Source organism: Calypte anna, chromosome Z (assembly GCF_003957555.1).
Source record: "Calypte anna isolate BGI_N300 chromosome Z, bCalAnn1_v1.p, whole genome shotgun sequence".
Lineage (NCBI taxonomy): Eukaryota > Metazoa > Chordata > Aves > Apodiformes > Trochilidae > Calypte > Calypte anna.
The window spans coordinates 37,148,261-37,174,095 of record NC_044274.1 but is presented as its reverse complement, the minus strand read 5'-3'; the positions used below and the strand labels follow the sequence as shown (position 1 = coordinate 37,174,095).

The 25,835-nt window shown below is 33.8% G+C and overlaps 1 protein-coding gene across 2 annotated transcripts in view; it reads left to right on the top strand.

Annotated features, from left to right (window-relative positions):
* VPS13A (vacuolar protein sorting 13 homolog A) overlaps window positions 1-25,835 on the top strand; it is a 94,518-nt gene that overhangs the window by 65,423 nt on the left and 3,260 nt on the right. The window contains exons 52-69 of one of the 2 annotated variants that reach the window (XM_030466748.1): window positions 556-689; window positions 2,340-2,469; window positions 2,808-3,043; window positions 4,966-5,119; window positions 5,940-6,086; window positions 6,626-6,707; window positions 7,834-7,903; window positions 8,379-8,484; window positions 10,366-10,479; window positions 11,710-11,855; window positions 11,973-12,054; window positions 12,414-12,527; window positions 13,000-13,075; window positions 13,171-13,334; window positions 13,745-13,790; window positions 14,057-14,180; window positions 15,203-15,317; window positions 25,248-25,333. In XM_030466748.1, the coding sequence (XP_030322608.1) occupies window positions 556-689; window positions 2,340-2,469; window positions 2,808-3,043; window positions 4,966-5,119; window positions 5,940-6,086; window positions 6,626-6,707; window positions 7,834-7,903; window positions 8,379-8,484; window positions 10,366-10,479; window positions 11,710-11,855; window positions 11,973-12,054; window positions 12,414-12,527; window positions 13,000-13,075; window positions 13,171-13,334; window positions 13,745-13,790; window positions 14,057-14,180; window positions 15,203-15,317; window positions 25,248-25,333 (2,126 nt within the window). Of the gene's footprint in view, window positions 1-555; window positions 690-2,339; window positions 2,470-2,807; window positions 3,044-4,965; window positions 5,120-5,939; window positions 6,087-6,625; window positions 6,708-7,833; window positions 7,904-8,378; window positions 8,485-10,353; window positions 10,480-11,709; window positions 11,856-11,972; window positions 12,055-12,413; window positions 12,528-12,999; window positions 13,076-13,170; window positions 13,335-13,744; window positions 13,791-14,056; window positions 14,181-15,202; window positions 15,318-25,247; window positions 25,334-25,835 lie in introns of both variants that reach the window. The other variant, XM_030466747.1, reaches the window with a different exon arrangement.

The following is a 25,835-nucleotide window of genomic DNA, read 5'->3' as shown; positions in this document are numbered from 1 at the left end:
TATTATTATCATGATTTCTTCTTGTGTGTGTACAGAGAGTCCATAAGTGTCTTTTGTTACAAGCATTTTTCCACAAAGCAGATTTATAGAAGCTGAAACAGAGATTGGTTTGCTAGTGATCCCTAGCATAGGTTGAGAATTATTTATCTTAGTTTTAAGTAACACTAAGTTACTTTGAAAAGTGACTAATTCCCCTGAATTTGCTTCTGTGTTGCATACAGTCTCATCTAGCAGTAGTTCGAAAATATGAGTAATTTTTTTTTTAGTAGTAGAATATTCTTGATGCCTATTGAATGGTTCAAAGAATATGTCTCTGATAACTGCCTAAATTTTGCCAGTACAGAGCTCTGTAATTTTGCTTACTAAGTGCAATGCCTGTTACTTAGTCATTAGATAAGAAAAATATTTTAAAGATATGTTAAAAAAAGAACTCTTTCTTGGCTATTTGATGGCTTTGTCTTATGAGAGTAAAAGTTTTCCAAAATATTTTAATTACATTTCTTTACTAGAAATTGATTCCACTGTTATTTATTTCATAATTTTTACATCTGATAGCTTGGAGGAATTACAGTGGATGTTAACATGACTGAACATTCTACAGTGATTACCTTTTCTAATTACCACGATGGTGCAGCTCCATTTCTGTTGATAAACCATACTAAAGAGGAAATTATTGAGTATGGACAAAGGTATGTAAGAGAAGTTTTAGTGTCGATGTCTGTTTGAAGGTATGTGTTCTGTTACTTCATGTATTGCAAGCATGTCTGTTTCTTAGGAAATCTAATTTTTAAGAAATGGCTGTCTAATTTTGTCATAGCACCCAAAATCCATTGCTTTATAGATTGAAAAAAATTAATTATTAGCAGCACAGTGTTATGCAGTGCTAGGTCACTGTTTTAAAAATAAGTAGCTCTTTTGTAAGTTCTCTTCTCTCTTTTTTTATATTAATTTTGGGGTCTTAACCTCTATGTTCTGGCTGGTGGCTTACCTGGAACTGTGCAGGCGCTGACTGTGCAGAATGGTAATAAATGAGTTTTAAATGTAATCAGATTTGAGACTTTTACTCTTCTGACATATTTAGTTGAGATTTAGCTGAAATAATGGGTTAAAATTTATGGGAGAGATGAGGAAATAGACTGAAAAATGGGAAGGTACTTGCATAAGTTTCATCAAGCCAGACCAAAACTGAGGCTATTTTAACACATGTAATCAGTGAAAATTTCTTTCTGCACCTGAATGCAGCTCTGCTTGTTCTGCTCTCAAACTGAAATGTCTTTCTAATGCTTTGCTACTGTTCACAGATAGGGTGCAGTGCTAAGAAGACTGTGTGTGTCTGCAGCATTTTCAGCCTGTTTTTTTCCTTTCAGTCAGCCACAGCAGTGTTTAAAGACTTTTACATGAAAGGTGGACGATCTGCTAGTCAAATTGAGCAGATCTCACACAAATTGAGCTGTGTGTTCCTCTTTGAAGAATATAGTCAATAAAGTGCTTTGGTTTTATCTGTAAAGATTAGTGATTTTTTTTTTTACCTTCTTCACTGGCTTTTGGGCATCCCTTGTGCCCGTCAGGGGTAGCCAAAAGTCAAAGCGTGCTCTTGAGGTCATTGCCTAAATGCCTCTTAAATACTGACACACTTGGGGCATCGACCAGCCCTTTAAGGAACCTGTTCGTGCTTTTGACTACTGCTGTGATAAAGGAATGCTTCCTAAGGTCCAGTCTGGCCCTCCCCTGACTTGAATGATTCTTACATGTCCCATCACTGGGTCCCAATGATAAATGCTCAGCACATCCCTCTCTACATCCTCTCCTGGGATAGGTTCCTTTCAGAGAGCTGTGGAAGACAAATCTGCCAGTTTTTAAGTGAATGGAGTTTAAAATGGAGTTTAAGGGACTGGAGTTTAAAATCTCTTTGTCTGAAAATACCTACTATATCCAGATACAAAAGTTTTCCTAAACAATGGATTTTAAATACACTTTTTTTTCCTCTTGTAATATTAATGCTTGGCATCACAGATCTTTAATTTTCTTTTCAGCTTGTAAGCTCCATTTTGTGTTTTTTTTTTTCTCTACATAATGTTTCTCTGCTAATCAAAATGAGGAAGTTTTTAATAGCTACTGTGTGTACTTTGTTTCTAAAGTATGCATTTTTATTTTGAAGCATAAATACTCTTTTTATTATTGTAATGGGTTTATGCATCTTTATTAATGTATGATTTTGTTTTAAGTTTTCATTTTGATTAATTTCAAAAATAATTAAAGGGTTGTTGAAGTGCTAGACTGCAAAAGTCATTGACACAAAATACTCATTGACATTTTAACTTTATACTACTATGTTCTAGTTCCCTCTGTGAAATGGAAGACTGTCTTCAGCCAAACAAGGCAGTACTGTATACTTGGGCAGACCCTGCAGGATCTAGAAAATTGAAATGGAAATGTGGAAATAGAACTGAGGAAATCGCCCCCAAAGAGGTACATTTACTATCTAAATAAATCTTAATGTTGTACTGTTCCTCTGTGTCTTACTCAAATTCCACAGGTAGTGAGTATTATCAGCAAATCTCGTATGAGGCTCAAACAGAAGAGTAACAACACTGTTTGCTGGAATTTGTTCCAATAAGCACTTGTTGTCAGTTCAAAAGCATGTGTATGTGAGAGCAACTACTGTAAGACTTCATAATTAAACACCGTATTATTTATCTCTACCTTTAAAAATGTCTTCTGTTGTTCATGTTGCTGGGATTTAAATATTTGCTTGTGCAGTAGAATGAATATTAGAGTTGTAAAAACTTTTTATCTCTTGTTTGTAGGACAAAATGGAAATACTCAGCCTGGATTGTAGAAAAGTGATCTATTTAGTGTCATTTTTTGAAGGTTTGCAACGTATTGTCCTGATCACTGACGATGAGAATGTATTTAAATTGACATATGAAAGTGTAAAAGCAGAGCTAGCAGAACAAGAAATCATTCTTTCTTTGCAAGATGTTGGAATTTCATTGGTTAATAATTATACAAAACAAGAAGTGTCATACATTGGAATTACAAGGTAACTTATTTTGTGTGCAACAGTCTAAAATGTTTAACTTTTCACTTTGGGGTGTGATGACAGAGGAAAAAGAGTTCTGGGTTAAGAGTATTTAGAACTACCTGAAGGATCTACAGAAAAGAAGGCAAAGGGCTTTTTACGCAGGCAAGCAGCAGTAGGACAAGGGGTAATGGCCTTAAATTGGGAGAGGGCTGATTTCAATTAGACATTAAGAAGTCATTTTTCTCTATTAAGGGGGTGAGGCACTTGAACAGGTTGCCCAGAGAAGTTGTGGATGCCCTTTCAGTGGAAGTGTTGAAGGCCAGATTGGACTGGGGGCTTGAAGCAATGGGGTCTACTAGAAGGTGTTCCACCCGTGGCAGCAGGGTTGGAACTAGATGATCTTTAAGTTCCTTTCCATTCCAAACCCTTCTGTGAAATGATACAGTACATCTTTTTTTTTGAACATAAAAGTTTTCACTGAGTTTTATACTAATGCATATGCTTTCTGTATTTGGATGTGTGTGTATTTGCAAAGCATTACTGTAACTCTGTGTGGCAAATACATTGTTCTCAATACTCTGCACAGAAGTACTTCCTGTCCATGTAGTTTGAGGAGTAATAATAAGAATTTTAAGGACTAAGGTGTGTGCGCAGTTTGTGTCAGTGGGTTTTTCTATCTTCGTTACAGAAACAAGTAGCTGAATTCTCTGTTGAAATTTTTGTACAGTAGTAGCTTGAAGTTCTGTAGTTTTCCTTACTTTTGAGAAGAAATTATGAGAAATTATGATGACTCCAAGGCTTTTAATACTTAAGGCTTTCTACTGCAGCATTTCAGAGGGAAGCAAAAAAGTGAACTCTGGTTAAGAAATAGGTGCTATTGTATATCCAGACAGGGACACTGGAAAACACTCAAGGGACACTTGCTTACCATTGCCATAAAAATGCAAAGTTCTTTCTGAGGCTAAGCGATTATTCTTTGGGTATGGTAAAGGCCCTGTTGTTCAGAATGTTCTCATTTGTGAAATGTCTTGTTATGAAAAGAATGGAAAAGTCAGTATGTATCTAACTTGATGCACAAACAAGTTTCACACACATTATAGCACATCCAGGAGGAAGGAGGGAGAGAGAAAAAGGAAAACCCCAAGCAATTTCAAGATACTGCTCTATTTTGTAGTTGTTGTTTTGCCCTTTTTTTTTTGTGATGGTTCTGCCATTAGTGTTTCTAAACAGAGACACAGATAAAGCTAAAAGGGATTGGATTGGTGGCCTGTGTCTGGAAAGCTCTGTATTTGTGGGCTAATCTAACTTGTAGAAAGAATTACCCTCCCTTGGCTTGTTGGATAATGTTGGTTTGTGCCTTTGTTTTGACTATAAGGTGAAATTACACACAAAAGCTTCTCACAGAAGCAGTGGAATTAAAAGGAGAAGAGTCCAGTGCCCTTAAAGGTTGATTAAATAATTCTTTTGTTTTATTAATAAAAGTAAGAGGCAAAGGAAAAGAACTGATTTTGAGACACTGCCTAAAAAAAACCAAACAAAAATCTTGACTTCAAGAAATTCTCAACTTTTATTAAATTCAGATACGGCAAAGTATATGGAAGAGTATATGCAAAATACATTGAGATTAAAGAATAATGGATGGCAGCACAGTTGAAAAGGAGCTTCCTGTTTAAGTATCCTTACACACCCATCTGCATCAAACTGGGGAGTTACACAGACGTACTGTTGACTTTTCTATATTGCATTTTATTGCAGAAGCTGACTCCAACATAGCACCAAGAGGACAATGGGTTATTTTGGTATTTTTTATTTACTACAGTAATGTTTTATGATGTGGTTTCTCATTCTGTAGTTTTAATCTATTAAAAGCAATACTGTAGTAGGTAAAATTTTTGAAAAAGCTAATCCTTCTTTCTTGATACTTTGTTTTGTTTTCAAAGCTCTGATGTGGTTTGGGAGACAAAACCCCAGAAGAAGTCAAGATGGAGACCAATGAGTGTTAAGCAGACTGATAAGTTAGAACAAGAATTCAAAGATTACTGTGATCTAACACCTTCAGAAAATAAGATTATTGAGTTGGAATCAAATGTTTTGGTAATACTAATAGTTCTCTAGTTATGTTGTTTACATCTATATACAGGAAAAATACAATGTCTTGATTTTACTGTCCTTGAAACTTCCAGTGAAAATTAAGATAACTGATTTACATCATTTGAAAATCTCTATCTCTGTATAGAGAAAAAAAAAGCCGTTGGGAAAAAAAAATCTATAAACATTTGAAAGCTTGCTTGAAAGGCTTTTTATTGTTAGCCTATAGCTTTGGAATTTAAGTGTTACATTTTTGCAGGTCATGGGTTACAGTAAAGGAGCCTTTCATTTAGTTCATTTCTTATACCAGGGAAGTGGACAGGTCAGCATGGTGTTAGTTTTTGGTTTGCTTGTTTCGTTGCTTTCACCCAAGATAATTCAACTTTTGTCAGTCAACCACAGACAAAAAACAAATCCCAGAAGTTATTCAGTAATGTCGAAGCATGTTATGCTGCAAATGCTGCTGTCTGTAAATAAATTCTAGATATTCATTAGAATTGTGTTGTAGGGAAATGAACATGGTATATGTAAATGAGCCAGATTTTGTATCAGTCACAGACCTTTATGTTACACTAGTCTACTTATCTTTTTGAAAACCATTAAATGTTAGTAATCCCGTACATAATGCTGTATTTTGTAGATCTACTTCTATGGAAATTTATGATCAAATTTGATTGTTTTAAATAAGTGGGATTTATGACAAGGGACTTAAAAGCTGCAAGATTTCTACTGCTAAGCTTTTTTACTATCTAACTTCTAAAGTGTATTATAAAAAGCATTCTTTTGAAACACACAATGTACCAAATTTTCTTTAATAATACAATAGGTGTGTTTAACTCCTAATGGAATTAACATGAAGATTCAACAACCAAATGAGATTCCTATCAGAAGGAATTATCTGCCAGCTTTAAAAGTAGAATACAGTTCATCTGCACATCAGAAGTCTTTCAGAATTCAGATTTACAGGATACAGGTGAGTCTTAAGCTATTATTAAGTGTACATTTAGAGAAACTTGGATTTATTTTTAGAATTGTTTGGATTAGTCATGTTTTGATCTTAATTGTACTCATTGGGTTTTACATCACTACTTCTCAATCTTCAAAAGTAATACTTAAAAGGAAAAAACTCCAAACAACTGTGATTGTTCAGGAAAAAGCACTTACCATTCATCTTCCTTGCTTTTTCTTGTGGCTTTTTTTTTACAGCCAACTGAAATATATATACAATTTGTTGTCTTGCATATTTTCAAGTTTTAAAAAAGTCCTTTGCAAAAATTGTGTGGACTATTAATTACCACCAACTTAAGAGAAATTTTCTAGACTACTTAATAATTTAATTTTGAAAATTTGAAAAAATGTGGCGTTTTTAACCACAACAGCTGCTTCTTTTTCTGCTTTTGAATTGGTGGAATGCTACAGGTAATGTTTGTAATTCCATTGATTGCCCTGATTTAATATTTGACTATTAAAAACCTAACATGCTGCATCTTGTCCTATCCTTACCCCTATTAGATACAAAACCAGATTCCTGGAGCCATATTTCCCTTTGTGTTTTATCCTATTAAACCTCCAAAGTCCATCACCTTGGATTCAGGTTTGTTGTTCTAGTTTAATGTTATTCTTTCTTCTAAAATGACAAGGTAACTTGCTGGCACCGAAGTTAGCTGTACCACTTTTCTCAAACAAAGCGTGTATAAGCTTACTGTCTATAGATAACTGAAATACTAATATCACAGATAAGGAGGTAGTTTACTCTGCAAAGAAGAAATACAGAAAACCACTTAAGCAGTTAACAGTCAGAAAAAAAAATTCTTACATCCATTGATGTACATCCTTTTAAGTACATCTTTTTGACACTGCATCAGTGCTCTTGGAGAGTGTAACATAGAAGTTACATTTGGATCAAGCTTAGAATAGGCTTTTGGCAGTTGCATTCAGACCACAACTAAAACTTAATGCTGACTAATACAGGAGAAGAGTTTTACATGCATTTACAGTTCTGGGGCAGTGTTTCATTTGTCATCTTTAGTCATATGATTTTTCCCTACTTCCTCAAATAAATAGTTCATCTTAGTTGTGTCTTTTTTTCCTAGCTGGCACAACATAGCTGATCTAATGGCCTATCCAAAATCATCTTGCTTATTAAGAAAAGAAATATGCGTTGGTGCCACTCTGTACTCAAAATTTATATATTTTACCTGTTTTGCATGTAGCCTTCCAACTTCTCCATTGCTTGTAGCCTAGAGCTCAGTGACAAAACTTCCATTAATTAGGGCAAAGACCAGAGTAATCCAAGGAGGGGCAGATGTTTGTTTGAAATACAATTAATTTCAAGCTAGAGTGCATAAATTGGTGGATTTTTGTTTCTTTTTTCTGTTTAGTTGACATTTTTGTATTGTCTGTTGGAAAGTCTTATTCCAGGACAAGGGAAATTATTTAACTCTAGTATTATGTAAATATTACTTCACCTTCAAATGGAAAAGGGTACATTTTCAGAGATCAATGAAATACAGTTTTGATGTTCCATTTCATCCTTTTGTTCCTTTCTGTTCCTGCTTTTTTCCTTGACTTACTTGTTTCCTGGTCATATCAATTATGTAATTGTACTTTATATGCTTGAGGAAATCCTGGACGTACATGACATTTTCATATTACAATATACAGATATGTATATCATATAAAAATCTTTGCTGATCTCTTTTTATTTTACAACTTTATAGCACCAAAACCATTTACTGATGTCAGTATTGTCATGAGAACTGCAGGACATTCACAAATATCTCATATTAAGTAAGTATTTTGACACATTCCATGTCTTTTGCTGTTGATTATATTTAATCAAGCTTTAAAATGAGAATGATTATAGACACAAATGAAATGTGGGATTTTACACCAAGTCATTCTTGGACAGATCAGAGCACTCTGAGAGATGAAAGCTCAGCCCTCTGTATTACCCACGATTGCAAAGCAAGAATTTTTACCTTTATTTGTAATGCAGAATTTTTACTTTTATTTTAGAAGAGACTTGTTTTATGGTGCTGTATACAGTGTTAAATGCTGCTACTTGATAAAAAATGTTTCAGTTACAGGAAATGTGCTTATTTTACACCACAATAGGGAGCCTGCTTTTCACCAGTAGTGGCAAATCCCTCAAGAAATAAAGCAAAGTCAATCCTTATGTCACCTAAATACCCGAGATTAATTCTTAAGTGTTGCCCATTTTCTTAAAATACTTGTTAATAATTGTTTTTTTTTTCCTATATAGATATTTTAAGGTCCTGATTCAAGAGATGGATCTTAGATTAGATCTTGGCTTCCTCTATGCAGTGGCTGAATTCTTTGCACAGACTGATGTGCCGAGTGACCAAGAGGTAGAAACCTTCTGTTGTTTTAAGTGGAGAGTAGAGGACAGTGTGAGGGAACTGGATTTCTGTACTGTGGGGAAAATGAGAGAAGTTTGTATATAGCAACAGCAGAAATAAAATAAAATGTAATACGAGGTGACAGATATTCTGCTTGATAAATAATAATAGAAACTTCAGCTGCAACCATAAGGCAACCGAGGACCCACGGTTGCCAAAGAGAAAAAAAAAAAAAAAAAAGCTGTATAGATACTAGTATCTAGTAGAGATACTATATGTATAGATATAGTGCAATTCTGATGTATCTTTGGCATCCTGTTCCTGTTCAAAGTATTGAAATTTGAATGTCAGTGCACAACAAACTGGAAGTACACCTGTTTTGTCTCTATCAAAAATGCTGCCAGTGAAAAATGAACTAGAAATATTTTCATAAAAGATCTTCCAGGTTTAACTGAGCAAAAAGTTACTTTTTCGTGGGGCATTTGAAGGTATAGTCCTACTCTGTGGCAAGAGAAAGGTATGTTGGAAAGACAACTTATTTTGCTTTTTATTTCCCTATACCTACACATCACCGATGTAAAAATTATTGCTGCTCAGGGATTATACTAAAATAAGGAATAAATATTAAAAAGTTGATCCAATGTAGCATAAATTGAAAATTAGAGGAAGGGGGGAACAACAAGAAAATTGTTTTCTACGTTAAGATGTCAAGCAAGACAGCATTATTGTTATCATTTGAAAATTTGCAGCAGAATAAATTTGTGTAAGAATTGGCCTGAAAATTTTAGTTAGATGAAAATACCTACTAAGTAAATTTGCTACTTCTGCATGGTATCATATGTTAAATATATTCTACTTTCTTACTTTTGCTTCTGAAGTGTGTGGAGTTCTTTGTTTTGAATTTTAAAAAGCACATTCTCCTTTTGTCAGATTGTTTGTAGCCCATTTTCTGGCCTGTAATAAAGGAAAACTAAATGTATTGTCCAGGTCACAAGCACTTACATGGTTACCTGAGTTTGTCAATGTCAGGCATAAGGATCTAATTAAATCTTCAGAGTCCTGTCTCCCTTTCCTGTTGCTGTAATTTGAAGCCTGTGGGTTCTTTGCAGAGCTCTAGCAGCATCACAATTTTGGAAAGACTCACAATACATAATAGTTGCTTATTGACTTAGGAACTTTTCTCACTTGGTAGTAATGTAAATTTTAAGTAAAATTTTAGCTTCATGAATGGGATCCTCTCTGTAGAAAGGCACCTCTATCTAAATCAAGACCTAAGCATGTATTTACATTTAGTCTTGTCTTATAAAATTGCTTCCTGAAACAAAACTCTGTAATGTAACTTTTTTAAGGCTTTGGGAGTCGGTGTTGTTAAACAGCATAATAATTGCACATCTTCAAAAATATTAACCGTAAGAATGAGCAGTCTGACACACAGAATATAAGGAAATTTGAAGCATTTCTTAAACAAAGCAGGCATACAACAAACATTAATAGTGTTACTTTAGAATTTTTTCAGAAATGTTGCAGTATTTTAATATGCGGGAATGTGTTGTCTAAACTTTGTGATTCCCAGCAGTTTGTTAGGGCATACAGCCTGTTACATATGTTCATACCAGGTGTTATGTGAACTTTAGATTATTGTTGTAGGTCGAAGAATACGCTAATTTTCGAAGTCCTTTTTATACATGTTTCCCCCAGTTCACACAAAAAAGGCAACAAGTAAACTCTAGTTAGAAGTCCTCAAAGTGTCAACTTTTCAAGGAAAATAATAAGATCAGGAGACTATAAATAGTATTCACCAATGTATTGCATTATAGTGACAAATACATCGTAGTTTTGTATACACTAAATTTTAAAGTTTATTTTTCTTTTTTGGAGATGCATTTACAGCTAGAACTTTTCAAAAAGGATGTTGAATCTCTTCAAGAAGAACTAATGAGTGTGTCATCAATGGATACGTCTCAAATTGGCTTGTATGAATACTTTCATATCTCTCCAATTAAGGTACACCTTTCTCACTGTACAGCCTGAGTTTGCTCTCTAACCAAGGAATTTTGTCTTCACCAGGATGGTAGGCATTGGAAATTGGCCTACTAGTAACTTCTATGGGGTTTAACTAGTAACTTCTATGGGTTTTATATTCATGGTTATGAAATATTCACATTAAGAGTTCATTATTTCATTAGTGTCCATGGCTTCCTTCATATACACATTAGTTCTTTTTATTATTTAAGAGATCCTTCCAAAATGCAATGTGGATATGTGCAGATTGGGGAATGAAGTAATTTGTAATAAATCGTATATAGCCAGCAGTCATGTGCAACGACATTTTCTGCTTTATCATTATTTACTCACTGGAAAATCAGTTTTGGTTTTCTACTCCTGACTTGAGGCATACATGAAAACAAAACAGCCTGTCTGCCCAAATACATGCTTCAGCATTTTTAGCTTACTGACCTTAGGTTTTTTATTATTGTGTAGTTGATGCTCTTAAAGCTGTGATGGTATACGGAGGTTCTGTAGCAGTTTTTAATAAGAGAATCTCCCCTCCATTTCACAGAAAATAGATCACAGAATGGTTTGAGTATCACCTTTTTACAGTAGCTGGAGAGATGTTTAGAAATAGTGTGCTATTAGAACAGGTAATTCCAGGAAATGCTTGGCTAGCTTTATATACACAGTTTAGCTTAAATCATTCCAAGCAGGAGCTTTTTCAGTGTATCCTCATTTAAATGTTCATGTGTATGTCTCAAGTTGTTTTATTACAAAAACTGGTCAGGACTGGACTAAAGTAAAATGACCTTTAAATGGTAAGATAATAAAGTGAATGCTTGGTGACAAAGTAAACAACAGCTTATTTTAGAACATTTGGTCGTGTTTGACAAGAAAAAATGCATGTAGGGGTGATAGGATGGAACATATGGTCTTCAGATTCTAATAAATGATTAGTCTTTAACAGATATGAAGTAAATACAGAACAGTGAATTAAGTGACCATAATTTGGCAAGTCGAGCTATGTGTCTTTGAAATGAGCTGTAGTTAAGCTTTACTGGTTCCATTTACTCAGTTTGACTTCAGATGTCACTTATTTAATTCCTTTACATGATGTATTTATGTTCTTTGTTATGAAGTCAGCATGCTTTCAGTCAAGATTAGAAATGTCTTATCTCAATTTTTGTATAGTACTTCTAATAATCAACCATGTTATTTCCCAATTTCATTTTCATGCTTCAGTTACACTTAAGCTTTTCACTCAGTACGGGTGGAGAAGACAGTAACAAAGAAGAAAGAAAGAATGAATTGATACCACTTCAGTCCCTGAACCTTCTGCTGAAGAGTATAGGGGCCACCCTCACAGATGTACAAGATGTTGTCTTTAAGTAGGTTAAAAATATGATTATTTAACTTCCCAAGATTAAACCAATATTATGTGTGTTAGATTTTATTTTGCTCTGTGTAGTAAGGATAAGTTTTAATCCTTTTGGGTTTTTTTTTAGATTGGCATTCTTTGAGCTCAGCTATCACCTCTGTACTACTCAACAGCTTCAAACGTCGGTTTTAAGGCATTACTCAAAGCAGGTTAGGATAAGTAAATTTCAGTATTACAGTAAATGTATATTTTGAAAGCTCTACTGTGCACTGTTGTTCTATGAAAAAAATTACTTTCAGACATGTATGCTTGTACTAAGGTTATATACATAAACATATACAAAACAGTTACAAACTAATTGGATTATATTGCTTTATTTTGAGACAAGTGCTGTTTCCAAATTATGACTAGTGGAAAGATGGGATGGATAACAAAACAACTTGCTGGAATTTAATAGTGTGAATAAAAATATTTACTAATTATTAAGTATTTACTAATTTACTAATAAATATTATACTAATAAAATATTCTAGAGTATTTACTCTTAATACTTTTTTTTTTTTTTTAGGCCATTAAACAGATGTACGTTCTTATTCTTGGCCTTGATGTCTTGGGTAATCCATTTGGATTCATAAGAGGTTTGTCTGAAGGAGTAGAAGCATTCTTCTATGAACCTTACCAGGTAAGACTATCTGCTGCCTTCTTATGAAATATAGCAAATATTATGAAATATAGCGAAGAGATTAACTGAATTGAAAATGTGGATATATTAATACCTTTTTGGGGTGTTAAATTTAAATGTAGAAGGGAAAGTTTAATGTGAAAGTGCCAGGAAAAGTTACTGGAATATTCAAATGAGATTAAAAAGAGAGAGTAGGCCATTTAACCTAATTCATGAGAAATTGTTCCTTACAGTTCTCAGTTTACAAGACATTTGTTTTGGTTTTTTCAGTTTGCCTTAAAATAGTCGGAATTCAGGGAATCAGTATTCTAAAACAGTAATTCAGAGCAGTTCTTGAGCGCGCTTTCACACTTTCTCACTTTGTCTCACACTCTTCTTCTCTTGATATTTTTGTTGGGACTAATATAGGAATTAAAATACATACTATTTGAATCTTAAAAGAACTGCATCCTTTCTTATTTTTATTTCTTAGGGAGCCATCCAGGGTCCTGAAGAATTTATAGAAGGGATGGCACTGGGACTTAAAGCACTAGTAGGGGGAGCTGTTGGTAAGTTTCACTGTTGCCATGCTGGTTTACCTCACAGTAAACCATATTGGTGAGTATTTCTAAACTGCATTTTTCTTTGTTTTACTTTCCAAAAGGTGGATTAGCTGGTGCTGCATCAAGAATCACTGGTGCCATGGCAAAAGGAGTAGCTGCCATAACTATGGATGAGGATTACCAGCAGAAAAGGAGAGAAGCCATGAATAAGCAGCCCACTGGTCTGAGAGAGGGTATCACTCGTGGTGGAAAAGGATTAGTTTCTGTAAGGAGAAAAAGATGTATAAAAAGAATAATGGATTTTATATAGGCAAGAGTACCAAATATAGAGGCTACCCCAGTCAACAGTGTATTGTTACTATTTAATTCTAATTTTACAAATACACACATGTATATATTTATATATATACATATTTATATATATATATACACACACACACACATATTTATAGCTGCATTGAAATTATAGTTTTAATGAAAAATATCCAAGAGAAGTAAAAGAGAAGGTAGGAATTATGAAGCAGGTGTCTCTAACTCTGTTAACTTGTAGTGAATTTTAGAACACTCTAGTGCATGTACTTTGAAACTGATCACTAATGAAGTAATACAAGAAATGTGAAAAATGAAAAATACACTCTGAAAGCATATAATTTCTCTTTTTTTTCTTCTTGCTAGGGTTTTGTCAGTGGCATAACAGGAATCGTTACAAAGCCAATAAGAGGTAAGTTTAGGTCTTTTGAAGTATAAACTGCTTGTATGGTAGTGAATTCTTGGTATTGGGTGAGAATGTAAATCTGAGTTTAAAAATTTTTATCAGTATTTTATATTCCTACTGAATTTTAGCTTGAATGTTTACATGCACTTTGTGTGGAAGAGACTATGGTTGCATATGAAATAAGATCTGTAATGAAATGGTGGTTTAAGTTTGCTAAGATTGTAATAAAAATATAATAATATTTAATTATTTCCTGTACTTAATCTTTTTAGGAGCTCAGAAAGAAGGAGCAGCTGGTTTTTTCAAAGGTGTTGGAAAAGGCTTAGTGGGAGCAGTAGCTAGGCCTACTGGAGGAATCATAGACATGGCAAGCAGCACATTTCAGGGTATTAAAAAGTAAGTAAAATAATTAAGAAGATGATAGCTTCTAACAGACAACAGTAGTAGCAGTAGTACACTTAGTATCAGTCAACTTTGCTGTTTTCTGTTCTAGACAAGCTAGAAAAAGATCTTACATATGTTGTTATTTATATTATAAATAGGTGAGTTTAAAAACAAATGCACAGTTGATAGCATTTGAAAAACACAACATCAAATCTTGGATACTCCTAGCATTATCAAAGAAACTAGTTTAAAAGCCTTACTGGTACAGATTTCCTTCAGCTGGTGATTTTTTTTCATTTTGCCCTAAAGGAAATAAAGGATTTACTGGCTGCATCAGTAGTTACTTATATTATTATTAAAAATTCATTAGATTATTAGTAGTACATGAAATGAGTTTCAAGATTACCAGGTCATGCTGGGATCCATCCTGGTTATTCAGACTGAGAACTGTGTTATGACTGCATATTGAATACTTTGATAGTCCTTATTAAACCCATTGCTGTAGATTTTCTCACTCCATAAAGTATAAAGCAGTAGGAGAAAGTGATACAAGGGGACATTTAGTAGCTTCATCTCAGAACAGCTGTTTCATGACCCTGTTGTTCTTAGCAAACTGAACCCTGCTGCTGCCATAAGATTTCTAGTCTCTTTTGCTTTCTACTTAAGTCCTTTAGAAGAGAATTGCAAGCAGAATACCTGAGTAGAAGTTCTTCCTGGCACAGATGTCTTTAATTTTAAAGTTTTAAAGTAGAATTCTGAGACGATAATTAAGCACTGCAGGCATGTGCTGCCCTGTACCATCTAATTCTCTAATAATCACTCTCTGAAATAGATTTTTGAGTTATACCTGTTACTGTTTCATGCAATATCTGCCTAGTGCTCTATTCACATGCAGAAGTACATATATAGACAACAACAACTGCTGTATTAGTACTTAAATTTAATTTGTATTTAAATAATTCAGAGACGTTGCTAAATATTGTAGCTTAGTAGAGATACTGACACATACCTTAAATTTGCTGTTTATTGTCAAGAGTTGCAGATTCATCAGAAGATGTGATAAGCCTGCGCCCACCTCGCTTTTTTGGTGAAGATGGAGTTATTAGACCTTACAGATTAAGAGATGGAACTGGAAGTCAGATGTTACAGGTGAAGAAAATAAATGATTCTTTCAGATAACACTTTAATTCATCATAGGATGAATCATACAACCCTTTACCTAGTAACTCAGTAGTGACTACTTGGATTTAGTTTCTGTGACAGAACTTTTAAGAGAGACACCATAATTTATACCAATATATCTGTAGAGATTTGAGCAAGATACAGTGTATTTTGAAAGAATGAAAAGATTCACATTTGTAACTATGAAGATTTTATGTCTAATTTTTATTTTTGATAAAAATATATTTTCTTAAATTTTGTAATATGCATTTGACATTAATTTTTATCTGAATTTTGTATAAAACAGCATTTTGAATACCCTTAAGATAACTGCACTACAGCTACTGAGAGTAAACAGTTTTCACGTGGTATCCTGTTTACATGAAGAACACACTGAGCAGCAGTTATTCTTCAGTAATTCAGCTACCATTTCAGCAAATTTGACTCAGATATCAAAGTGGAAATAATTTCAACTGTTACATAGCTTATAAAGTTTGTTTTTTCACTGTAAGAACTAAACCTTCGTTTTTTTAAAATATTTAAACATAAGAAATAAAGTAGGAATTAGTGATTGTGTGTACATTTTCAGTATTCTTACAATACACATTGAAAGGTTCACCGTGTGCCAGGGAAATGCTGGAGAAGTAAAACAGAAATAACCTTTTTGGAGAAGCAAATAAGAATAAGATAGCTTTTGGAGAGGATTTTTTGGCTATTTTAAGAACTGCCAGAGCTGTTCGTTTCATATTGAGTTCCAGTCTGGTTGTTTCTGTTTCTTCTGCATTTCATTAGTGTGCCTTGTTTTCTGGTGGAAGAGAATTGTCCAGTTTGGGGCATCTCACCTATGTTCTCCATTAGATCACTGATGATCTAATTTAGCAGACTTCGAAGTTCTTTGGTAATAAATAGTGTGCCTCTGCCTTTCTTGGATGAAGTAGCTTTAACCTATGCACTCCAGCTTAAAGCTAGTGTTACAAAGCAGTATTACCATAACAAGAGCACAGTTAGGGGACTACCAATGAATGGCAAAAACTTCCTGCCCGTTTTTCTCTTTTCTGATGAGAGAATGAATTCCAAAACATCTGCGTTTCCTATTTAAAATGTACCACGAGAAAAAATGCTAGCAAGCTACCAGTCAGCTCTAATGTGCAGACTTCTGTAGTGACTTTGCATTGTTTGCTCTTGTTAATATGGTATGATTGTATTTTAGTTCTTTTCTGAAAAGCCCCTTAAATATCTGCAATATAATACATCAGTCTTTTTCTCTGTTTTTGTTCTGATTTTTCTGTTGTGCTTTTGACTACAGTACCACCACCTTCTGTTACCCAGCTTAAAAAGGCATGAAGGCATTGCCTTGTGTAATACCTGTCATAATTTGTGGTTGGCAGCCACCATTTGAGAGTAGCTACAGTTCAAAAGTTATGTTTGATATTAGTTTTCAGTACTGATGACTCTAAGGCAGAACTGCTCTAGAAGAAATGTTTTGAAAGCTCCAGAGTTGTAAATCTCCCTGTAGAGATTCATCAGAAGATGATGAATTGCATAGGGGTTTTTTTTCCAGATGTTTGGTGTCATTATGATATTTTACCCCCAAGTGTACTGATGCTTTTAGTTCTTAATGTTTCCCAGTCTGGGGATTTCTTTGTTTTACATAAGATTGAGTGTACTACAAGTACCCTATCTGAAGCAGTTTAAATAGCATGCTATTTTCCTATGGGGAAAAAAAACCTGTATTCTTCCTTTTTATATTATTTCTATGCACACAGAGTGCATACTGACCCCACTGCAGTAACTATGTTTTATCATTTTCAGCAGATTACTTGATTATACTAGAATAAAAATTCTTTTAGTCATTTCAAGATTGCATATGCCACTTAAAGGAAATAGGGTATAGGTGATTTCATGTGCTTACACTGAGTTCTAGGAAGTCACTTCAGAACTTTGTTGTTCTTTGGGGTTTTATTTTGCTTTTAAAACTTTGCTAGACAAACTAATACTGCTAAACTAATCTTTCTGCTTTCTTCTTCCTTTACCATGCTTTCAGAAAAGACAGGCCTACAGGGAATGGACTAAGACTCACAATAATAGTGATGATGATGATGATGATGATGAGTTAGGCTAATATGGACTGTAAAAAAATATGCATGGCCTTTGTCACTTTCTTTTGACCTTTAAGTGTTATGTGTTGCTGCTATAATTCCCACTTTAAAAATGGGGTTGTCTGATACTGAATTCTTCTTTTTAAAACTGTGCAAAAGAAAATGTGGGAAAATAAACTGTATGATGATGAGTGCTAGGCAAAGAAGAGAAGAAAACAATAAAAATGGTCTATGGATATATAACTGGGCATTAGGTGAAAGTAGTATTGAATCATATAAAGAAATAGTAATACCATGACTTAAGAGTTTATATCCAGATATGTCTCTATCAAAGTGTATCTGATGTTTTTGCATTTATATAAGTGCTTTACAGGTTTTATATATAATTTGCTAGATGGAATGCTTTTAAATGTCTTCAGTAAAACTTTACTCAGCTGTACAGTCTTTATTGGTGTTAAATTGCTGTTTGAATGTTTTATTTATTTCATATTTCAAAAGTATTTTGTCTGCTTTTCTTTTTAACAATAAACACGTCTAAAGTATATCTAAAATGGATTCATCTGTTCTGTGCCAACATTGTTTCTCATGTTTCCTGGAACTAGGTGTAAACACACTAAATGCCCTATAAAAGTATTTAAAAGATAAAATATATCTATTTTGAAAGGAGCATTTAACATAAACCTTTAATTTTTCATTTACCATTTGTTTTACCATAATCTGTAGGTGCTTATTTTGTGTATCCTTTAGAATACTTACATGTATGAAATAACAGTTTATTTGGTTACTTTTTGATTTTGATAATTAATGATTTGGATCTTAAATCAGTTTTGTTCTAATAGAAAAAAAAAAGTTAAAAATCCATCACTATGTAAAATCATGGATAGATGGAGAAAATAACAGTACTTTTACAAGACTGTATGACAAAGCATATGATAACATGCAAAAATATTTTTATGTTTTAATTTACATAGATTTAGAAAAAAGAACACTGAACCACTATAACTGTGTTGTAAGTTCAACAGTCTAGCTTCAGAAGTTGCTTCTTTCTTTAAAAATTGTTTTATTCTGTGTTCACTGGAATGCTTGCACAGTTTTCTTATTTTTCATAGTTGTTGCTAGATTTAGATTTTTGTGTAGCATTAAAAAAGATATTTAGATATTTATAGATAGATATGGATATATAGATACGTATAGATGTATAGATAGGTATTTATGCATCAGTAAGTACTGTAGTAAGTAATAACTCTACTGCCAACATCTGGAGAAATGGAATTGGCTCTGAAGCAGTAAGAACTCCTGAAATCTTTGCATATTTACCAAAGTTGATGCCTTTTTCTTTCATTGCTTATTGTCTTTCCAGTTACCAAAATTCTGAGGGAAGGGACATTAAAATCTATATGACTGCTTATTCTGGCGCTGTGCCTTCAAAAGCTGCTGTACAGTCTGACCTTTTGAGCAATAAGCCCAGGGATATATATCTCTAATCTCCCAGATAAGAGAGTGGACAAACTCAATTTGGGAGCTCATTTTAGCTGAAACTACTGATGCTTAAAGCTGCTGCAGATCATGTGTTGCTATTTCTTTTGCAATACTGTCATCTCAAAAGGATGAAAGACTGTATTGCTTTGTGTTGCTGCCTGAAATATTGTTGGGATGGTTTTGAATAATCCAGATACAAGTAGATCTCAGATACTTCTTTGAAGAATGTAGATATTAATTTTGACCTTCAGTCTTGGAAAGGAAGATGTATCATTCCTAGAAGCTGAGGAAATTGCTAGGCACAATTTTATGAAAAGGTTACTGCTGCATTTTATAAATTTCACTGTGTTTTAGGAACTTCAAATATATTACTTGGCATTTTCTTTTTCCTCTTTGGCTTTTTAGTGCAATTTATTTTTTATCTTACAGGGTCTTTTTTTTTTCTATAAGAAGACATGCATGTCAATACATTGTCCATTTGATAAAAAAACATACTCTTTCCTCAATGTAAAACAGCTTTAGAAAGAAATCAATTTTTTTAACAGAAAAAGCATCTATACAACAATAATTACTATATTTTTAGAGATAATGCTTTTCTTCTATTAAAGTGACTTAGCTCTTCCAAGGTTTTTGAATTGCAATTCTACAAATCATTATAAAATGTGGAAGTAAAATTTGGTATTAATAGTATTACTTCTGGATCAGGTATGACTAATTCAAAGTTCACTGCAATATAACTACAAAGAACAGTTTCTTTAGTTGGTAGATTGAAAGAGTGTAGAATGCTAACTAAGATTGAAAACCAACCAAAAACCCAAACACCACCAAACCTCACACACACACACACAAACAAACAAACAAACAAACAAAAAAACCACACCACCCAAAAAGAGAAGCCAACCAACCAACGAAACAAAATTACCAGTATAGTGGGCAAATATGACCTTAGAATAAATTGATTCTCTCATAAGGTATAGTTCTATTTTTAAAGTGTTTATGTTAGTAAAAAAATAATAAATTTGTACAAGTCTTTTTTGTTTGTTTCTATCTTGAGTCTAGCTTCCTCCTAATACACATTGCAAAAATTAATCATTTGGATTCAGGATAATAAAAATTGTATCCTAGGATTTAGTTTTTTCTCTAAATGGAATAAAAACCTATGAAAAGTGGAGTAGCTAACCAGCTGATTCACCTTAATACACAAAAAATGCAAAAAAAACTCCCTCAAATCAGTTCATAGATTGCTTTCTTTAGAACTTAAAGTAACATAAAAAGATACACACCATCTCTTCAAATGCACTTTTCTTACTTTTTCTTTTTAGTGTATTTTAATTTAGTGTATTTTAATAGACCAATTTTTGGATGCACAAGTTTTTCTTTCACCGGTGAATTGAATTTCATCTCAGGACTAAGTGCCATCATTTCAGCACAGGTAGCCAAGTATTTTGCTGTTGGCAACAGAACAAGTTGATGGTTCAGCTTCTTCAAGTGTTTCATTTTATTCTTTTAGTGTCTTTTACAAAGTTAACTTGAATTTATATGCTTCCACCTTCCTCAGGTGAAGAATTGGCTGTTCTCTTTCTCTTTGTTATCCATTGAATTTTGATCCAAGGTTTGTTGGTCTTTTTGTTCGCTCAAGAGACTCTGTAGACTTTACATCAGTGCAGTGAGATACTACAGTTCCTAGGAACATTTAATAGATTGTTTATACCTTTAAAACTGGTTTTCAGCATCTGTAGAAGCTATACACCTGCCAAAAGTTACTAGTTTGTTTTCTGCCAGGGAGTAAAGCTGAAAGATAAGCTAGTCATTCATTAATTAACTTGGACCATAAAATCAATAAAGTTCTCTGTTACAGCTCAGTGCTTAACTAAGACCAAAATAAATAGAAATATTTTTAAACTTTTCCTTATAGTGTATGAGCTTGTGTGGGCTGCTGCGTAAGGCTGCTGCCCATCTATGCTGCTGTGGATCTAAGCTTATAGAAAAGAAAACCCTTCAAAACTGTGCTTCAGTATTACATCCTACTGCACTGGAGATATTCATCTTCCAGTTCAGTAACATTTTTTCATCATAAAGTAAGGTTTGGATCAGGTGGCAGAATGTTGGAATTACTGAACAGACCCTTGCTTCTTAGTATTCAAACTCAGTCATCAAGATCATCTGAGGAGCAGGAATATTGTCATAGTCCTCCAACCTCCCCTCAGCCACCTCAGACTTCGATTCAAATCAAAACATAAAGCAGCCATACCATAAAGTACTATAAAACTGAGGTTTCACTTCATAAAATTGTAGGGACATATTCTTTCCAAAGCTCAAACTAATTTCCATTTTTATTCAGCGTTGTTCTGACTCTTACCAGTGATCTATTCATACATGCTGCCTGATTTGCTTCTTCCTTAATGGAAGCAAAGATGTCATTATCTATCCTCCTTTGATTGTGTCTAGGTTAAAGAAAAGAGCAGGATCCTTACCAATTCTTTCAAGAATGTGAGTGCCTGTGTTACTCAGTTTGCTTTTAGCTTGTTTGTCATTAAAGCATAAGTACTTATATATGGTGGAAAAACAAGTAGTGACCTAGGGGAAGCTTGTTTGTTGCAGAGAATACAGAAAAGAAAGTTGAAATACATTTCCATTTCCCTGCTGACCCAGTAGTCAGTTCACAAAAATTTTTGGTTTTATGGGCAGGAAACTCAGCATCTAGATGAGGTCACCATCATGAAAGTGTAGATCAGTATGGTTTCTCCATCCAGTTCAGCAAATGAATTTTTGTGGTGTTAAGGTTAAAATTTAACCAAGATACAACTTCCAGTCAGCACAGGCAAATTGTATTTCTGTTGTGAAGCAAAAGCTTTGTGTTCTGAGAGAAAGCTGCAGTCTGAATTTGGACTGTCCTGCATACTGTGGCCTTTGATTGAACTCTTAACCTTGGCCACAAGTTTCTGCTGGTGTGAACAAAACCATGTCGATGTCAGAGTTGCTGTTCAGCATGATGGAATGGAATTTTGAATTCAGGCACTAACACACCACGGACAAAAGTTCTGCTTTTTGGTAAAACGACATTGTATGTTAGGAGAACTGGAATGAGGAAGTAGGCGTAAAGTAGGCAATTCATGTTCATTCTTTTTAACAAAGGATGAGGAGAATTTTGCTTGACAGAAAGAGGAATGTTTTATGTGGTGGGTTTTTTTTATTTGTTTACCAATTATGCCCCTTTTTCACACACAGTCAAGCTAGAGCTAACAAGTGACTTCTTAGCAGTGGACACTTCTTACAGTTATAAAATGTTTTTCTGAAGAAGATTTGGTATGTAATTATATCAGGTTAGCCTGTTGAAAGTAGCAATTCTAAAGCTTATGAAGATGTCACTTCGTCATTTGACCTGGAAGTCACATTCAGTATAGGTGCTTCTAGAAACAACAGTCAGTTTTCTTCAGAACTCACACTTTTGGGGCAAAAATCAGTTCATAAGGAAATCTAGTTGAAAACTGAACATTAAAAGAGAAGACCAGCAAATTTATAGCAAGCTTTTAAGTAGTAACTTTCTTAACAGTATTTTTTTTTTGGTGTCATTTCAATTGAGGTGAGTTCAAGAAGGAAGTAAAAAATTCTGCCTTCTGTGGAAATGCCTTCTGTATCACACATGCTACTAGTGTTTCTTAGAACTATAACCAGAAGGATCATGGTTTATAGATTACATCTCCACTACCTGCTCTCTGTTGCATTTATCTGCCAAATGTCTCTCTGCTTGCTTCTCAGTAAGTTAGGAGCATGTGGTGTGATAAAGATTCTTTCCAAACGCAGAGATGCTACATTTAAGATATTGAACATATTTGCAAATCCATCTCTGCACAAATGACCACATCTGCTATTAGATATTTCAGCAACATATAGGCACCTGTTCTACAGGTAAGAGTAATTTGCAAAGGAGGGATTTGTGCTTGGGTTACTTCACATTTTGCAGCAGCTGGAGTGTCTTTTATTTAAACGAGGTTCATGCGATTTCCATGAACCATGTCTAGTCAATGAACTATAACATACTAAAGTACTCATGTTATTAATCCTTTTTAATTTGAAATACAGAAGCTGTGTTTTGAAAATTAGTATTTATTTTCTTCCAGTGGTGAAACTAATAGTGAACAAACAATGATTGAGCAGTGCAAAATTCCATAATTCTGTATCATGAAACATCACATTGCTCTCTTTCTCCAAACAATCAAGAACTAAATTCTGTAAAGTTTTAAAACCATATCTATGTATTGTACATTTTATGTCTGATTTGGTAGCACAGTGCTATTGCGAGAAGAATTAATTGACAGTAAATTTGTGTATCCCTCTATGAAAATTTATAAGTAGATACTACTTAGCATTAGTAAAGGTACAAGTGTTACCTTTGCAAATGGATTATACAGTGTTTTCCTGCACTTTATTTTCTAATTAATTTATTTTGTCTGCAAAGCTAATAAACACAGATAACTTGAGTTTATCATCTTTTACTAATAGCTAACAGTGAGGACTAATTAGTAATTCACTTAATGCATACCATATGCTAACAATATTCTTGTGTGTAACAAATCACTTATTTGTGAATCTTACTAGAATTATTTTTTCTGGAATTCAGTGGCCATTTAAATAGCTATTGTTTAGGATTGCAACCTGTGTGATAGCTAAGGTCTGTAATTCCAAAATCCTCAATTGTCTATCAGTAAATTGAATATGTTTCCGTGGGGTCACATTACTTGTGACAAATTAACTAGGACACTAATGAAAAGACAGGATGAGGCAACCCTGCTGTCTTAAATCCCATTTAAGGAGGATTAGCATTTGGATTGAGAGCCTTACCTCGGTGCTATGCAAAGCATAAGAAGGTTACTTTCTTCGAGGCAGGAGAAAGACAAGAGATACTCAATATCCTTAGGAGGCTGCATTGCTTGTCTGCTTCTTCCCTGTAATTGCTTCTGATAGAGGAGAGATATTGGTCACAGGCTACAGTATTGTGTTTGGTCAAGGAAGAGAAATTGTTGGTCACAGAATCTCATAGATGAAATGCAAGGATTTTTTTTACCACTACTTAATCATCACCCTTGCTCTTTCCAGACTCATTATTTCTCTAAGTTCCTGTCAGCTCTCTTCTCCTTTCTTTCATACAAGGACATTAATACTGAAAATGCATCAGGACATAGAACCAGACCACTAGCTTGCTGTCTGGCCTGATATGGTCTATGCTATCTGCCCATACAACTTCCTCTTTCTTCTATTTAATGTGTTATTTGCTGGAATGTTGTAGAGACTATCTCAAGAAAGGATTTTTTTATAATTAATTATGAAATAGGATCTTGAACCTAAACATAAGAGGCAGGGAGAAACTCAAATCAGAGGCATAGCAAGCCCTAGAGAAAGCTTGAATAAGGCATTTCCAAATATACAAAAATTTATAAACTAATTTCCAAGCTTCAGTTCCTCAATTCTTTTGCCATTCTTATTGCATTAAATGGCCTTGCTATTTTAACAACACTGAGAACTAACATACAAGTATTTAAGTATTGGTATATGTATCTGAAGCAGTATTTTTGTAGCCAAGTGTTTATGGAATCGTACTGTTTTATACTAACCTATTTTGACTTGCACCTTGTGACAAATGGGAAGTATGCAAACAGTGATGGTGGTATTACCAACTAAGATGTAGCAATATAAATTTGGTCATTAATGCTCAGAAAGCCAGAGATCCAATGGATGCCAAGTTGTGTTACAGAGCCACTTTTTAAATATTTATAATATGCTGTCATCAATATTTAAAAGTTAAAATTTGTCTGCTAAAAAATTCCCTGCTACAATATTCACAGCAATTGTAGGAAATTATTAGGTTCAAGGGAAAACAAAATATTATGGAGAAAGGCTAAACATTACCAGAAGTACATTACTAGCTCCCACTGTCTAAGTGATAGAGGAACCTTTTATACAGTTAAGATTTATTCCTACAGTTAGGTACTCTGATGTTTTGCAGGTGAGTTGACATGCACTGGGAAATGAATCCTTATTTCTTGTGTTGTCTCAGAATCATCCTAGTTAGCAGAAGTTGAGTATGTACTCAAAATGTGTAGGAAACCAATTCCTGAAATGTTTTGAGAGTCGAACCAAGTAATTGTATGTAATTGTGAGCATCACCTCTCACAGAGCTGTTAGTCATATTCTGACTTCGTGAAACTAGGATTTCATTTAGAAGTATATACTATGTGCTTTTTTATCATTTATGCTTTTGGGAGGACACATACATTTTAAGCAGAAAGTACATTAATTTAAACCATTGTATTCAAAGCTATAAAACTTTTATGTCTTTTAGAAAATTGAAAATGGAAGATTTGCAAAACTCAGATATATTGCACATGCCATGGTCAACAGTACAGATCTCTTAATGGTAACAAAAAGGTAAATAGTTTCCATTGTGAATAATTAGTACTAAAACTGTAGCATGTGCATGCCTGGATAACTGTTGATAAGTAACTGTGCTTTGATATGTCTGTCTTAATGTAAGTAGATTATGTTAATGGGCAACGTATGCTTAGTGTGTTGTTAATCTTGTTAAACAGCAGCATTGTTCAGCATGAGAGTATGTCAAGTGTCAGTAATTTATCTATTTAGGAAAAGGAATGTTGGTTTTATGATTTCTTTACCTGAGAAAGATTAGGCTGAAGTAAATAGAACAGGGGGGGTTCACTTGTAAATTAGCATATTGGAGGAAGAAAAGGTAATAAAGGAATGGAGTCAATAATGTCTGACAGTGGAGTTTCAGACATCCTTCTCATATAGAAGAATCTATACCTTTTTTCTTGTTGTTTTTTTTTTAAGAAACACAGTAGAAGTTGTGGTACAGTTTTGTGATGAAACTGTATGGTAAATAAGTTAGACAAAAGTTCAAAATTCACCCTTT